At 35.6% G+C, this 15,445-nt stretch overlaps 1 protein-coding gene across 3 annotated transcripts in view; it reads left to right on the top strand.

Moving 5' to 3' along the window:
• The window catches only part of VIRMA (vir like m6A methyltransferase associated), a 60,657-nt gene that overhangs the window by 36,999 nt on the left and 8,213 nt on the right, over positions 1-15,445 (top strand). For all 3 annotated transcript variants that reach the window (XM_020873134.2, XM_070477386.1, XM_020873133.2), the window contains exons 11-17: positions 750-832; positions 3,026-3,119; positions 3,281-3,825; positions 4,336-4,571; positions 4,997-5,249; positions 7,306-7,523; positions 12,817-12,949. In XM_020873134.2, coding sequence (XP_020728793.2) covers positions 750-832; positions 3,026-3,119; positions 3,281-3,825; positions 4,336-4,571; positions 4,997-5,249; positions 7,306-7,523; positions 12,817-12,949 — 1,562 coding nt within the window. The remainder of the gene's footprint in view (positions 1-749; positions 833-3,025; positions 3,120-3,280; positions 3,826-4,335; positions 4,572-4,996; positions 5,250-7,305; positions 7,524-12,816; positions 12,950-15,445) is intronic.

A 15,445-nucleotide genomic window follows, 5' to 3' on the forward strand; every position in this document is an offset into this window, starting at 1 on the left:
CTCCATGTGCAGAGGAGCCTTGACGGGCTACAGTCCACGGGGTCACAGAGTCAGACATGACTGAGTGACTGACACTTTCACTTCACTTTTACGGCACAGCTTCCAGGCGGTTCAGTTGCAGTAACGGTGTATTTCATGTGTTTCTTCTACAAACAAAGTTTTCTGTTACTGTTTTGGTGGCAAGAGTGATCACTTTTAATTTTGTAAAGGCAGATTAGGAAATTGACAAAATTTAAAATTCGTGTTACGGGAAAAGGCCCTCAGCAAATGTTCCTCCATGATTTTGATCTGTTAGAAATGAATGCATTTGTGTATGCTATTTTGGGGGGTGTGGGAATCAGTGGTAGTATTAGGTGAATAAGTACTATGTTATTTTGTTTGTTTATGGGCAGTTAATTTTATAATTGTTTCAATGTTGTAAGTTGATTGCTGTAGAAAAATTCAGTTTAGATAGTTCTGTTTAATCGTATAAACATCTAAGTTTTCGAAGCCAAATAACTAAGAGTGATAGCTTCTTATTTCTGAATCAGTATAGTACAACATTTACATTTTATTTTAAGACTTGTTTAAATAATTTAGACACATAATTCCTATATAAAATTCACTCCATTGAAATGAGCATGGATTTTGCAATCTGAAAACATGGCTTTTCTCTGGAAAAGAATACTTTCACTTCCTTTGTTATTAAGTCTTGTTTATAAGGCTTTTATTTTAAAATATTATATTGTAAATTACTTTTCATTTTTAAGAACTTGGCAAGTGGCTTGAACCTCTGAAAAACCTTAGATTTGAGATTAACTGCATCCCAAACCTAATTGAATATGTTAAACAGGTAAGTAAAACTTAAAAGTATCTTGATTTTATGGAACTGTGTGGTAGTATATAGTAATGTTGTATTAAATTACTTGTATAGATAATGTAGTTAAGTATATTTGATTGATTTACTAGTCCTGTGGGTATAGATTGGTAGTGGGTATAGATGGATATGTAATTGTGTGTATACATGAACACAGATGCCCACAATGATATTGCCAGATTCTGTCCTATTTTTTTTTTCTCAAATAAGAATAATATCACCTACCATTTTGGTGACATTTACAAAAGTGTTTTAAATTAAATGCTATAATAATGTGACATATAATTGTTTTAGTTAAACTTTCTGAAAAAGAATTTTCCTCAAAATTTTTAGGTGAAAATTGGTAAGAGTTAATTCTAGGTAATTGGAATGAGGACTGGTTCTGTTTGTTCATTTGGGATGGTTAAATTACTTCAATCTGCAATTGAAGTAATTCATGGGAATTGAAAAATCATATTTCATAATATTACAGTTGAAAAATTCATATACAAGTCAGGTGATTCATAATGAAAAAAATCTGTTATACTCAAAACATTGTTTGTTTGGGAAGTTTAAAAAGTTTTCTTTGCTCCTTAGTTGATCCAGTGTGTATCATAGGATGAAGGACTAAGGGTGCTCTTCTTTTTTTTAAAAGTGCTCTTCTTTTTAAGTGCTTTAAAAAAAAAGTTCTCTTTTTTTTAAGGTGCTCTTTTTTTTTTTCTTTTAAAATGATGCATAAAAAGTTTTAAACTAGAGGGGCAGAATGGACCTTGAATTATCTCTTTTTCCTCCATCTCCCCCTAAGAGTACTTTTACCTCCTATAATGCCATCACATTCTTCTGTTCTTTATTTTATGCCTCAAGGAATATCTAGAGGTTTTCATTATATTCAGTCTTTTATTTAGCAGAGGTATATTAGTGTCCTGTAAATTTAGATGGTCAGGTATTTAGGGTACTTGTGCATAGTTAGGAGAATATATTAAGTATCCAGTAAATATCAGAGGACTTGGATTAAAGTATTTAACCAGTAAAAAGTTCAGTGCTAGAAATTTGAATTGCATGTTTTAATTAAAAGTTTTAGTTTTTATGTAAATCCTTGTCCCATTAAGTGTGGTTATTATAAATGACTGTTAAGATGTGCTAAAAAAACAGCTGATCTAGGACAGAAACGTCACTCTGTGGCTCCCTGCTGCCTTAAGTAACTTGTGGAATAACTGAAAGGCAGCAAGGAAGAAGTTAGAGGGAAAGATAACCTAAGGTGGGGAAAGTGAAACTCGCTCGGCTGTATCCGACTCTTTGAGACTTCATGGACTATACAGTCCATGGAATTCTCCAGGCCAGGATACTGGAGTGGATAGCCTTTCCCTTCTCCAGGGGATCTTCCCAACCCAGGGATTGAACCCAGGTCTCCCGCATTGCAGGCGAATTCTTTACCAGCTGAGCCACAAAAATGGGAAACATATGAGGAAAAGTGTTTTCTTATTTTTAGGTTTCAAACTCTGAGGTTTAGAGGCTGAAGTAGTAACATTTTAAAGTGGTATTTCTTCTAAGTTTTTTAAACCATCTATATATTGCTTTTTGAAAATTACAAAAATAAAGCAGCGTAAGTGTAACTATTTGTTGCCAGGAAACATAGCCTGGGCAAGTGCTGAGGACATAGGTAACTATTTCTTTTTCCTCTCTTCATGCCCCAAATGGCCATCATAACTAGATTCCTGTGGTATTTGTGTTTTTTGAAATATATGTGATGTAGTATTAAACCACTCCCTGATGCTTCATCAATTTTGAAAGAGATTTTAGTACCCACAGGGCTCTGTAAAATCAGAATCCTTACTTCCTTTTTGGAAAAACAGATATATAGAAAGAGTATCCAAAAAGGAGCTATTTTAAATTCTTAACATGGAAAGTTTCATAAATATCTGTATGTAGCCTTTGTTTTAGTAAGTACTTTTTAATATACTTGTGTCAGCAGTTATTCATTTTATAAACATAATGTCACATATTATACAACATATGCCAAAGATTGCATAACCTTTAAAACTTCATTAGCTTTATTCATGTTTTAAGTGTACTTAGGAAGTTTAAAATGATGTAAGTACTTAACTTGAAACTCCTATTTTTAACCAATGCCTTCTCTGGGTCTGATAGGTACTAAGAAATTAAAGTTTCTGTTCATTTTTATTTTTGAAGAATACTGATAACTTGATGACCCCTGAAGGAGTTGGCCTTACTACTGCCTTGCGTGTTCTCTGTAATGTGGCCTGTCCCCCACCCCCTGTTGAAGGTAATGTGGCTACTGTACTTTAAAACTATTTTTTAAGCCTGGTGTAAATATCATTTATTAAATAAAATATTAAAAATATTAAAAATTATTAAAAATCTTAACCAATGATTAATATTTAAGTAATTAGTTTTGTGTTTTTTTTCTCCCTTATTTATGTAAAGGTCAACAGAAAGACCTGAAATGGAATCTTGCTGTCATTCAGCTTTTTTCTGCTGAAGGAATGGACACCTTTATTCGGGTGCTGCAAAAATTGAACAGTATTCTGACTCAGCCTTGGAGGCTCCATGTCAACATGGGGACTACCCTTCACAGAGTTACTACCATTTCGATGGCTCGCTGCACACTCACTCTTCTTAAAACTATGTTAACGGAGCTCCTGAGAGGTGGCTCCTTTGAGTTTAAGGACATGCGTGTTCCTTCGGCACTTGTGACTTTACACATGCTCCTGTGCTCTATCCCTCTCTCAGGTCGTTTGGATAGTGATGAGCAGAGAATTCAGAATGATATCATTGATATCTTACTGACTTTTACCCAAGGAGTTAATGAGAAGCTCACTATCTCAGAAGAGACTCTAGCTAACAACACTTGGTCTTTAATGCTAAAAGAAGTCCTTTCTTCAATATTGAAGGTTCCGGAAGGATTTTTTTCTGGACTCATGCTCCTTTCAGAGCTGCTGCCTCTACCATTGCCCATGCAAACAACTCAGGTATCACTTCCATATAACATGCATCTTATAGATGATGGCGATAACACTTTTTAAAATCCTGTGGTTTTGCTTAATAAAAACAAAAACAAAACCCCCTCATCTCCTTCCCCTAAGAAAGACAAAATAACTGGATGAGGGTGAGATAAAAACTGAAGCAAGTTGGTCATTAAGGAAACATGGGAGAAACCTTTTAAATAAATTTCTGTTAATGTGAATTTTATTATGCTGTTACTTGTACTTGTACTTTTGTTGTTTTTAAATCCTTTTCCCCCACCATTAACTAGGTTGCTTCATCAATGGACTCTGCTGACTGCTAACCTGAGAACAATAAGATTTTTTATTAGATGCATTGAACTCAAGCAAATGTTTAATTGTATAACAGAAAATTAAATGTTTTAAGCATGCAGTAAAGATGTTCTTTTCATAATAGTTCTTCCTGAACAGTTTTTGTGATTGTAAATAAATATTTTTTAAAAATCCATGTACACACCCATTATACTTTTTTAACAGGTTATTGAGCCACATGATATATCAGTGGCACTCAACACCCGAAAGTTGTGGAGCATGCACCTTCATGTTCAAGCAAAGTTGCTCCAAGAAATAGTTCGCTCTTTCTCTGGCACAACCTGCCAGCCCATTCAACATATGTTACGGCGTATTTGTGTTCAATTGTGTGACCTTGCCTCACCAACTGCACTTCTGATTATGAGAACTGTGTTGGATTTGATTGTAGAAGACTTGCAAAGGTATTTTCATTTTGCACTAAAAATTTTTTTCCTCAAGGTATTTTTGACACAAATACTTTTTAAAAACAATTAACAGCCTGTGGAAACCAGGCTTTAGAATGCTCAGATAATAGGTGAATATATATGAATATATAAAGATAAATTTTAATTAGAAAGCTATTATTTTATGTGCAAGATACCTTGAATTATTTCAAGATTTGGGGTACTGGAAAAGTGAACTATGAAGTACTCTGATTTAAGAAAATATGTTATTGAAAACCCAAATTTACAAAATTTTATAGTAATTGTAAAATTCCAGAGTTGTCATACCCAAGGAATGAAATTTTTTGTGTAAGATTTGTATAATATGTATTGAAAAAGAAAATTACTAAGTAATGCTTTAAAATCAAGAATTTTGTTTACTAAATGTGTTGATTTTATTTCAGCACTTCAGAAGATAAAGAAAAACAGTATACTAGCCAAACCACCAGGTTGCTTGCTCTTCTTGATGCTCTGGCTTCACACAAAGCTTGTAAATTAGCTATTTTGCATCTAATTAGTGGAACTATTAAAGGTGATGAAAGATATGCAGAGATATTCCAGGATCTGTTGGTTTTGGTGCGGTCTCCTGGAGACAGTGTTATTCGTCAGCAGTGTGTTGAATATATCACATCCATTTTGCAGTCTCTCTGTGATCAGGTATTTATAGTTATTTTTATAAATTCTTTGTGGGTGTATATATTTTTAAAAAACTTCTGATGTAATTCTTGGCTGCTAACAAAGAGATCTCATCTGTTTCATTATTCATGTTATTGTTTAGGGGGAATATTTGACCAGTGAACCAACAATAAAATGATTTGGTGCTACATAACTTTCTTTGACCTTGTACATCACATATTTGTCTGAAGAGGTTTTTTTCATTTTCTTTATGAGATGCTGTCTTTGGATATTTATTCTATGTGCTGTTTTAGCCTTTGGGGTTGGTTATGTCTGGTAGTTTCATTTTCTTTCCAATTATATTCTGTACCGATTCATTCTTGAATATTGTAGTTTTGTGATTGGTTGAATTAATACTATATTTTTTTGTTTGGACTTTTCTTTTAATTTAAAAAAAAAATCTGGGGCCATGCCTAAAGGTATGTGGGGAACTTAGTTCCCCAACCAGGAAAGTGCAGAGTCTTAACCACTGGGAAGCCAGGGAAGTCTTTGGACGACTTTGGAAGGCATCACAGGCTACTACAATTTTAGTGTGTTTCAGACTACTGTGCTTATAGATGTTGACTAAGAGTAGTAGCACTTCTTCCTGCTGTTCATATTATTGACTTCCAGTTTGTGGTTCCATGAGCTAATGAGAATTGCTTTAACTTTTAAAGCCCATTGTTACAGGGATCATCATCGATTTCTATGCCTGATAGAAATTTAGCTTGTCAGAATGCTCCTACTATCTAATTAATCGAATGTGATTTTTCCAGGCAGAGTATTTTTAATAGGATCATCCCATATTAGAAGGTTTGGAGGAGGGCATGGCAACCCACTCCAGTATTCTTGCCTGGAGAATCCTCGTGGACAGAGGAGCGTGGAGGGCTGCCGTCCTTGGGGTTGCAAAGAGTCAGACACGACTGAGTGACTAAGCACACACATATTAGAAGATTACCTTTTTCTAGCTAAAAAAAAAAGAAAATCTAATTTGGTTACATTTAACACTCAAGTCAAGAAGAAACATTTTTTGTGAGACTTGTTTTCACAAGAAGGAGATCTGGTAGAAAATAATTTTGGACCCGGCAAAAAAGGCTGTTTTAAGTCTTTATACCTCAAAATGTACAATCAGCTGGTATTTGTATTATAATTAATATTGAGTTGTATGACTGTGTAACAGTTGTACTGTTGTATGCTGAGTAACAGTTTAGCATCCTAGCTGCCCTGATGCCATAAACTTCATTCTTGGCTGGCCTCACCTAGTTGTATTTCCCTTCTATTCAAGCTTTGTTTTATAGTTTTAACCCAAGTTGAATAGTGGTTTCCAGTGTGTTGAAATAATTAAAGGCAATAACACATACCTAAAAATGTTTCTGTAAAGTCTGCTTTACTTCTGTAAAAAGAGTAGTGTGGGTTTTTAGTTGTTGTTAGTTAAACTTGCTGACATTGAAAAACTTGAATTTTAGATGTATATAAAAACTAGAGGAAGATATTGGAAGACTGTGCCTAAGTGTTTTTTTGCTGCATCCATTTCTTTTTGTGATGTTTTAAATTCAAGTATGGATATATTTATTAAGATTTATTTCTCTGAATGCTTTCTTTATAAATTTAAAAATATTCAGATGAATAAATAATATAATTTAAAATATTTTAGTACCAAAAGTACTAACCTAACCATTTGAAGATAGAAATTACACTTAGTATAAGCCAGAAGGAAAAATTTTTCGAAGAGATGTTCTTTTAAAATAAGAATACTGTGAGTCAGGTTCCATTGCCAAGTGGTTAGGTATCAGTCTTACAAAGTATAAAAACACTGTGAAGTGAAGTATTTGTCTTTATTTCTTTAGGTGTGTATCCTTGTATTAACCTTTATAGAAGGGCAGAACAATTCCTTTGTACTTAGTATGTTTGAATCTGTGTTTGGGTTGGGATAATAACTATAATGTTTTGATAACTACTAACTATTAATTGCTGTGTATTTCAGAAATAAAAGCTTGAAGTGATAGTGACAATCATTTAAAAAAATTGTTTTTTCCCCAACTCCCCTCCTCCCTCACAGGACATTGCACTAATTTTGCCAAACTCTTCTGAAGGTTCTGTTTCTGAACTGGAGCAACTCTCCAATTCTCTACCAAACAAAGAACTGATGGCCTCAATCTGTGACTGTCTCCTGGCTGTGGTAGCTAACTCTGAGAGCAGTTACAGCTGTTTACTGACATGTGTCAGAACAATGATGTTTCTTGCAGAGCATGATTATGGATTATTTCATTTAAAAAGGTAATGCTTTATCTAATTTAATTCTGTTGTTACTCAGTTGCTAAGTCGTGACTGACTCTTTTGCAGCCCCATGAACTGTAGCCCCCCAGACTCCTTTGTCCATGGGATTTCCCAGGTAAGATTATTGGAATGGGTTGCCATTTCCTTCTCCAGTAGATCTTCCCAGCCCAGGGATTGACCCCACATCTCCTGCGTTGGCAGGTGGATTCTTTACCAATGAGCCACCAGGAAGTGGTACAAATTTACTGTATTCTTGTATTTTAATCCCCCCATATTAATTAATTCATAGATGTTGTAGAAGGTGGAAGGTATGATTTCTTTCATGTGGAGAAATTTTGAATTTGTGGAAAAGATTCATTAGCAATGAAATGTACTAGTGATAAAATCTTTAGGTAATGTAAATTGAGAAGGAAGTCTTATCATTCCGGGGTCATTAATTCAGTGCCCAAAGATACTTGTTTGGTTGGCACAGACACCTCTAGTTCTTCAAAGGTGGTGGTAGTGTGATATTCTGGAGTCTGAAGCTGAAAGTGCTGATGCTGTGTGTTTTATTCTCTAGAGGAGTGGCTGATCTGAGATGGATTTGAAATGATACAAATCTGCTGCTGCTCAGTCTCTCAGGTGTAATTTCTGCTCCCCACTGCTATCCATTCCCTCACCTTTTTCTTCACTAGGGAGATGGATAGCTACTACATAGTTTCCCTGGGAATTTGTAGAAGTATGTAGGATTATGAGATCGAGAGGATTAGGCAACATGTATTTGTGCCTCTCATTAATTCTTATAACACTGGTCGGAAACGTATGTTCCAGGTGGAGCGCTTGGTGCTGCTTCCCGTCTTTCCCCCGCTTAGCCCGTCCTGTACGCTCTCTCAGTTGATGGTACCTGCTGAACATCCAGGTTCTCCCCCTGCCACCTCCCAGTCTTTCGCCAAAGTCTTTAAATTTTATTTCTTAAATGTCTTTTTTTCCTATTGCCCAGATACTTACTGTATATCCTTTAAAACTCGTCTTATACACTACATATCCAATTAAACTTAATTTTTAAAAAAAACTTTCCTTGATTCTTCCATTCCTAGCTGGTTTAGGTGCTCTCACAAATACCCTTTGCATACCGCTTCCATAGCATGTTATGTGACGTTGTTGGCTCTGCTAGGTTCATGTAAGTCATTGTAACCTATTTCCTTTTGTATCTTTAGCTTGGATCTTTCTGCTGAGCTCCATGTAACTCATGTATCTATTTGACGTCTCTACTTAGCCATCTAACGGGCACCCAAGCAGACCCAAAGCAGAGTTCTTGATGTTCTTGCTTCAGACATGTTTCTGTTTTGCTTATCTTGGTAAATGTTAAATGCGAAGATTCTTGCTGGTTCTCTTTTCCTTTCTCCCTGCCTCCAGTCTGTCAAGAAGTCTAGTGCATTATGTTTTCAGAACATCCTGAATCTGATCGCCTTTCTCCACCTCCATCGTTCCCACCCCTGTCCCCTCCACTGTATTTGCTTATATGACCCATTGCAATAGCCTTCAGTCTTCTCTTCTTATTTCTGCTGTTGTCCCCATAAAAAATATTTTCTTAGTGCTCAGATCGATCTTTTTAAATTTAAAACAAGGTATGCGTCATTATTATTTTGCTTAAATCCTTCTGTTGGCTTTCCATTGAACTGCAGATAAAATTCAAACTTGATATTGATCTCTCGGGCTCTTATACAGTCCAACTCTTGCTTATTTTTCTGACTTTTCTCATAGCTCTTTCATCCTCAATTTGTCTCCCTTATCAGGCTCATTCCTATTTCTAGACCTTTTTTTTTCTTTCCTAAAATGCTTTTTCCCTAGTTTCTTCTAGGGCTTATTTTTTTACTTCACTCAGGAATCTGTATCAATATATTTCCTGCCTAAATGCCTGCCTAAAATGCGTATCCTTTGTGTTCCCATTCCTTATACCCCTTTATATTTTGACATTTTGTCATATGGACTTATTGCTTATTTGGTTGTCTCTCTTAATAGCATATAATCTGCACAAGGACAGGGACTGTCTTTTCTTGACTGGACTCCCTCCAGCACCTAGAAACCTGGTTCATAGTAGGCATTATGAAGGAATGTTAAAGTCATTATTTCACAGATATTTGTTAAATGCCCTCCTCTCTCGGCCAGACACTGCTCTAGGTGCTGGAGATTTAATTAAAAAAAAAGAAAAATCCCTGTCTCTTCTTGATGTTTTCATTCTCTTAGAAGTAGACAGATGATCAACATGTAAATAAAATACACAGCATGTTATAGAACAACATAAAATAGAGCAAAAGAATAGCGAGTGCCGAAGTGAGGGTGAGAGTTGTCATTTGAAGTTTGAGGAGGTAATCAGAGAAGTCCTCACTGAGAGGGTGGCCCTTGAACAAAGAACTGAGGGAGGTGAATGAAACATGTTAATATGCTGGGGGAGAGCAGTTGCATATGGTATGCCTAACTTGTCTGAGGAATGGCCTGGAGACTGTGGTGGTTGCTCTTGAAGTGAGTAAGCAAATTGGAAAATGACAGGGCCCCGGGTCAGAGAGGTAGTGGGTAGGTGAGGGAAGGGCAGGTCATCAGGGGCCTTTAGAGTTACTTATAAGGGCCATTGTGGGCTTCCCTGGTAAAGAATCCACCTGCAATGCCGGAGACCCAGGTTTGAACCCTGGTACAGGAAGATTCCCTAAGAAGGAAATGGCTACCCACTCTAGTATTCTTGCCTGGGGAATCCCATGGACAGAGGAACCTGGCAGGCTATGGGATCACGAAGAGTTGGACACATCTGAGCGACTAATGTACACACATACACACAAGAGCCATTATAAGGTTTTGAGCAGAGGTATAGTGTGATCTGGCTTTTTAAATAAATAGATCACTATATCCTCTAGTCCTGAGACAGGCCTCACTCAAAAAAACTTTTTTTTTTTGAGATGATTTTAGACTTTCAGAAAAATTAAAAAATAATAGTACAGAGCTCAGATACCCTTCATCCACCTTACCCTTATCCCTGTCCTTATGTTGATGTCTTGAATAACCATTGAATATTTGTCAAAATTAAGAAACTAAACTTGACAAAATACTGTTAACTAAAATACAGAACTTGCTTAGATTTTACCAATTTTTCTTGTAATGTTCTAAGTACATCATGTCAGGAAATATATCATGCATTGCTGATGATACTAACCTTGGTCACCAAACTGAGATGCTGTCTGCTAGGATTTTGCACAGCAGACTTACTAATTTTCTGTTTTTAAATACTAAACATTTTGAATAATATACTTCAAGACTATGTAAATGTCCTATTGCTACTTAAAATTTTCATCCACTCAGTTTTACTGTCCATCAGTGAATCTTGGCACGTGTCAGTTATTACTGTAGTGTTTTAATGTGTGTGTGTTCCTGCACACTTGGTCATGCCTGACTTTGCAGCCCCATGGACTGAAGCCTGCCAGGCTCCTCTGTCCATGGAGTTTCCCAGGAAAGAATAATACTGAAGTGGATTGCTATTTCCTTCTCCAGGGGATCTTCCCGACCCAGGGATCAAGCTGGTGTCTCCTATGCCTCCTTCTTCGGCAGGCGGGTTCCTTACCAGCTGAGCCATCAGGGGAAGCCCATTGTGTTTTCATAGTGATTTCCTATTTTTCTTATTCCTTTTTCACTTGATTATCATCTGTAGGGATGAATGCATCACTTTTCCCTCATTTATTTACTTATTTGGGTATTTATATCCATATGGACTTGTGGACATTAAGTTTTTTTGTTGTGTAATAATTGAACAGTGTGTTGTTATTTATTTTGTTACATCACTAATTTTGGTTTTTCTCGGTGACTAAGGCTGGGAAGTGTAGGTGTCCTAACTCATGCATCTACCAAAAAAATCTACATTTTTTTCCCATCTATTTATTGTATGTATGTATTTTTAAAAGATGAGTCCGTACAAGTACTTTGATTCTAATACAATATCAGAGGGTGGATTCTAACTTTCCGCCTGTCTTTGTAACATCACCCATGTTGTATGATGTACAGTTCTGTGGATTTTGCCCATCATGTATCTCCTATCACATTTCCCTGCAAAGCCATCACCCCGGCAGTCTCGTGTGCACCCTTTTATAGATGACTTTGCTACAAGTTGAGTGACAAAATACCAGATTTTGGTGTTGCTAGTTTACTTTTTTAATTGTAGACATTCTAAAGTGTGCAGTGGACCCCAGTTTTTGATAGGCCATCTAAATAAAGTTCATTCTCTTAAGGTTATAAGTAGAGGCTAGTAATTGGTATAATCCAATTTTTAACTTAAGCTTTTTCAGTCGATGGTACTATCTCTATGTTTAATCTCATTCCTGTTGTGCTTAGCCCATTTCATTATTTTATAAAGTTCTCATGAGCACGAGTCCTATCTTTCTCTATTTTGTATTGCTTTACCCAAGTCTTGAAATTTTATTTTGATCGACTAAGAACTATGTAAATCCATAATTTTAGCAGGACTATATGTATTGTCATGATTTTGGACACATAGCATGATTATTTCTTATACCGAAATCTCTCTGTATAAGAGGTTGGTAAATTGTGAGCCACAGGCCAAATCCAGCCTTTATCGGAACATAGTCAATATTTATGTGCTGTCTACAGATGGCTTTCCCACTACACTGGCCATTGAGTAGTTGTGACTGAGGCTGCTATTTTTGTATAGAGAGCAGGTTGAGTTCTGTATAACCCTGTAAAGCCTCAAGTATTTATTGTTAGGCCCTTTACATAAAAAGTTTACTGATGCCTACTTTATACCCTTGATTTCTTTCTGTCAGATTACAGTGTCATAAAGATAATCAGCCTTTGTAGTTATTATATAAGTTAGGCTTTCGAGTTTATTTGCTTAGTTTTGTAGCTTTGTTATTTGGGGCATTTTTCTTCTTTCTGTGTTTTTGAAGTTCATGTACATGCATGCTCATCGTGGCCAGCTCTGAGACCACATGAACCGTAGCCCATCAGGCCTCTCTTCTCGACTCAGGGAGCAAAGCTGGGTCTCCTGCATTGCAGGCAGATTCCTTACCGCTGGAGCTATGAGGAAACCCTTTTGAAGTCTGTCTTAATTTAAAAGGAGATATCAACTATAAAAAGAAATGCTTTGTTATATGGTTTGTATGACAGATAAACCAAAGTACTTTTTTACATTTCTTGAAATGTAACATTTTAATATACTAAATTTTGTCTGTCTAAACTGAGATAGTTCATTTCTCATACCAGATTTATATGCTCAAATTTTAAAACATTGCCTCTCTATTTCCTTTATCTACAGTTCTTTAAGGAAAAATAGTAATGCTCTGCATAGTTTACTGAAACGAGTGGTCAGCACATTTAGTAAAGACACAGGTGAACTTGCCTCTTCATTTTTGGAATTTATGAGACAAATTCTTAATTCTGATACAATGGTAAGTGTATATATATATATTTGATATTTCTCATATTTACAAACATATGTTTGTTAAAAAATCACTTGGGTTCAAAAATGTCTTGGAATGATGTTATTTGGAACTTGGAACTTAAATCGTATTTTTTTAATATGTCCTCACCCCACTAAAAGTATGGGTTTTTGATTTATATAAAAAAAATAGATGGTTAAGAGTAGAATTTATTAGGAATCATTCTTAATTCTTTCAGCTGTTTGAATATGTTGTCCTGCTGCATTGTGGCTTCCATGGTTTTTGATAATAAATCACTTGTTAATCTTTTATTAGTTGAGTCACCTCTCTTACTGCTTTCAAGATGCTTTGTTTTTGGCTCTTGATCATGTGTTAAGAGTGGATTAAGTTTGTTCTACGTGGAGTTTGTTGAGCCTCTTGAAAGTGTAAATTAATGTTTTTCATCAAATTTGTAAAGTTTTCAGTCACCATTTCGTTAGATATTTTTTCGGACTCTTTCTTCCTCTTCTGAGACCCTTTATTATGTGTGTGTTGATACTCTTGATAGTATCTCCACAAGCATCTTTTGAGGCTGTGCTTGTGGTTCTTCATGTTTTTCTTTCTGTTCCTTAAAATGGATACTCTCAGTTGACTGTGCTCAAGTTCACGGATTCTTTTTTTTTGCCAGCTCTCTGCTCTTGAGCCCCTCTCGTGAATTTTTTGTTTGACTTATTGTCCTTTCCCACTCCAGAATTTTATGTTCAGGTTTTGTATAACTCTTAGCTGTTTATTGATACTTTCTTGTAGAGTACTGTATCAACTTTCTTTCCAGTTTTTCCTTCTAAGCATTTACTTCTTTGGTACATTCTGAATAGTTCTGTATGAATTTATAACTTCCTAAAGCAGACAGCAGATCATATCACTGTACTCTCCAATAACTTCTGGTGTCTGTAGAATAAATTCCAGACTTTTTAGCGTGGCATTCAAGACTGTTCACTGTATGGCAAAAAGCTGCCTTTGCAGCCACTTCTCTCTTACTGGAAAGCATCATCCCTAATCTCCTCTACTTACATGTGTCTCCTTGGCCATGCTTCTGTTAGTTTGTTCTTCTCTCTCTCTCTCTGTCTCTCTGTCTCCTTGGTCAAACTGTAATCTATTTATAGTGCCTGTTTTAACACATCCCAATTTGTGAAGCCTTTTAATATTACTTTTCTTTCTGTATACTTCACATGATGTTACTGGATTTCTTTTTATAGATCATTTATATGCCTGCTTAACCATTTCCTATTCCACTACCCGAGTGTTACATCATTTAGGTCAGAGACCATGTCTTACAGGCTTTTTCCTAGTGTAATTGCATAGTGTCTTCTATAGTTTAATGGCTAAAGTGTTTAACAAATGATTATGAAGGTTTGAAGTGGTATGACATATTTGATAGAATTTTTATTTTCCTGAAATCACTTTGTAGATTTAAAAAAAAATCTCCTTAGAAATTCTTTTGCTACTTTTCACAGTAATGTATATGTACATATACAGAGAGAGCAATCTTCAAATTATGCTAAATTTGACTCTAGATTTTTTAAGGCTGTTTTTAATAGCAAGTAGATAAGAATTTAAAACGTATTTTATTTTGTTCAAACAATTTCTGTTTATAATGAAGAAGCAAGGTAGGAGGGAGAGGTGAAACTTTATATCATTCCAAATATTTTTTATTTTATTCCAAATACTTTAATTCATTTGTAGTTTTTCTCTTTAAAAAATTATTTTCTTCTGCTTTTCCTGACCTTGAAAAATAATAATCATTATAATGTTTCCCTGGTGGCTCAGATGGTAAAGAATCTGCCTGAAATATGGAAGACCTGGGTTCAGTCCCTGGGTCAGGAAGATGTCCTGGAGAAGGGAATGGCTACCCACTCCACCATTCTTGCCTGCAGAATTCCATGGACAGAGGAGCCTGGCGGGCTGTAGTCCATGGGGTCACAAAAGAGTTGGACATGGCTGAGCAACCAACATTTAACATACAATACTTTTTGATTCAGCTATATTATTCCACCTGTTTAAAGTGGTATGAATAACTAAGTGAGGAAAGAAGTCAGATAGATGCCTTGGTAATTTGTAATCTCATTAATATACTTCTACAAAATACATTTAGTCTGTTAATTCATACATCTAAAAAATAATAAAGTATACAATATACCCTTTATCACCACTTCCAAACAGAGCAGGTAAAACCCTTGTAGACATATGGTTTATTGAATTTTTCATTAAAATTGCATGTCCTCTTCCTTAATGCCATGTAAATGACTCCTTAGTCTAGTTTTACTGAAAGGAGCAAGTATGCTTCAGGCACAGTATCAGTTTGAGTGGAAGTCCGTGGAGAATAATTTTCATTTAGTTTTCACTGAAATGTGTCCAGTTATAGGAAAAATGGTAGGAGCTACAGACAAATTTTAATGTTACTGTTATTTTAAAAATACTAAATCCTAAATCTGAGTTGGTTGGGACCGTTATTCATGTTGAGATGTT

This window comes from Odocoileus virginianus, chromosome 15 (assembly GCF_023699985.2).
Source record: "Odocoileus virginianus isolate 20LAN1187 ecotype Illinois chromosome 15, Ovbor_1.2, whole genome shotgun sequence".
In the NCBI taxonomy this organism is placed as follows: domain Eukaryota; kingdom Metazoa; phylum Chordata; class Mammalia; order Artiodactyla; family Cervidae; genus Odocoileus; species Odocoileus virginianus.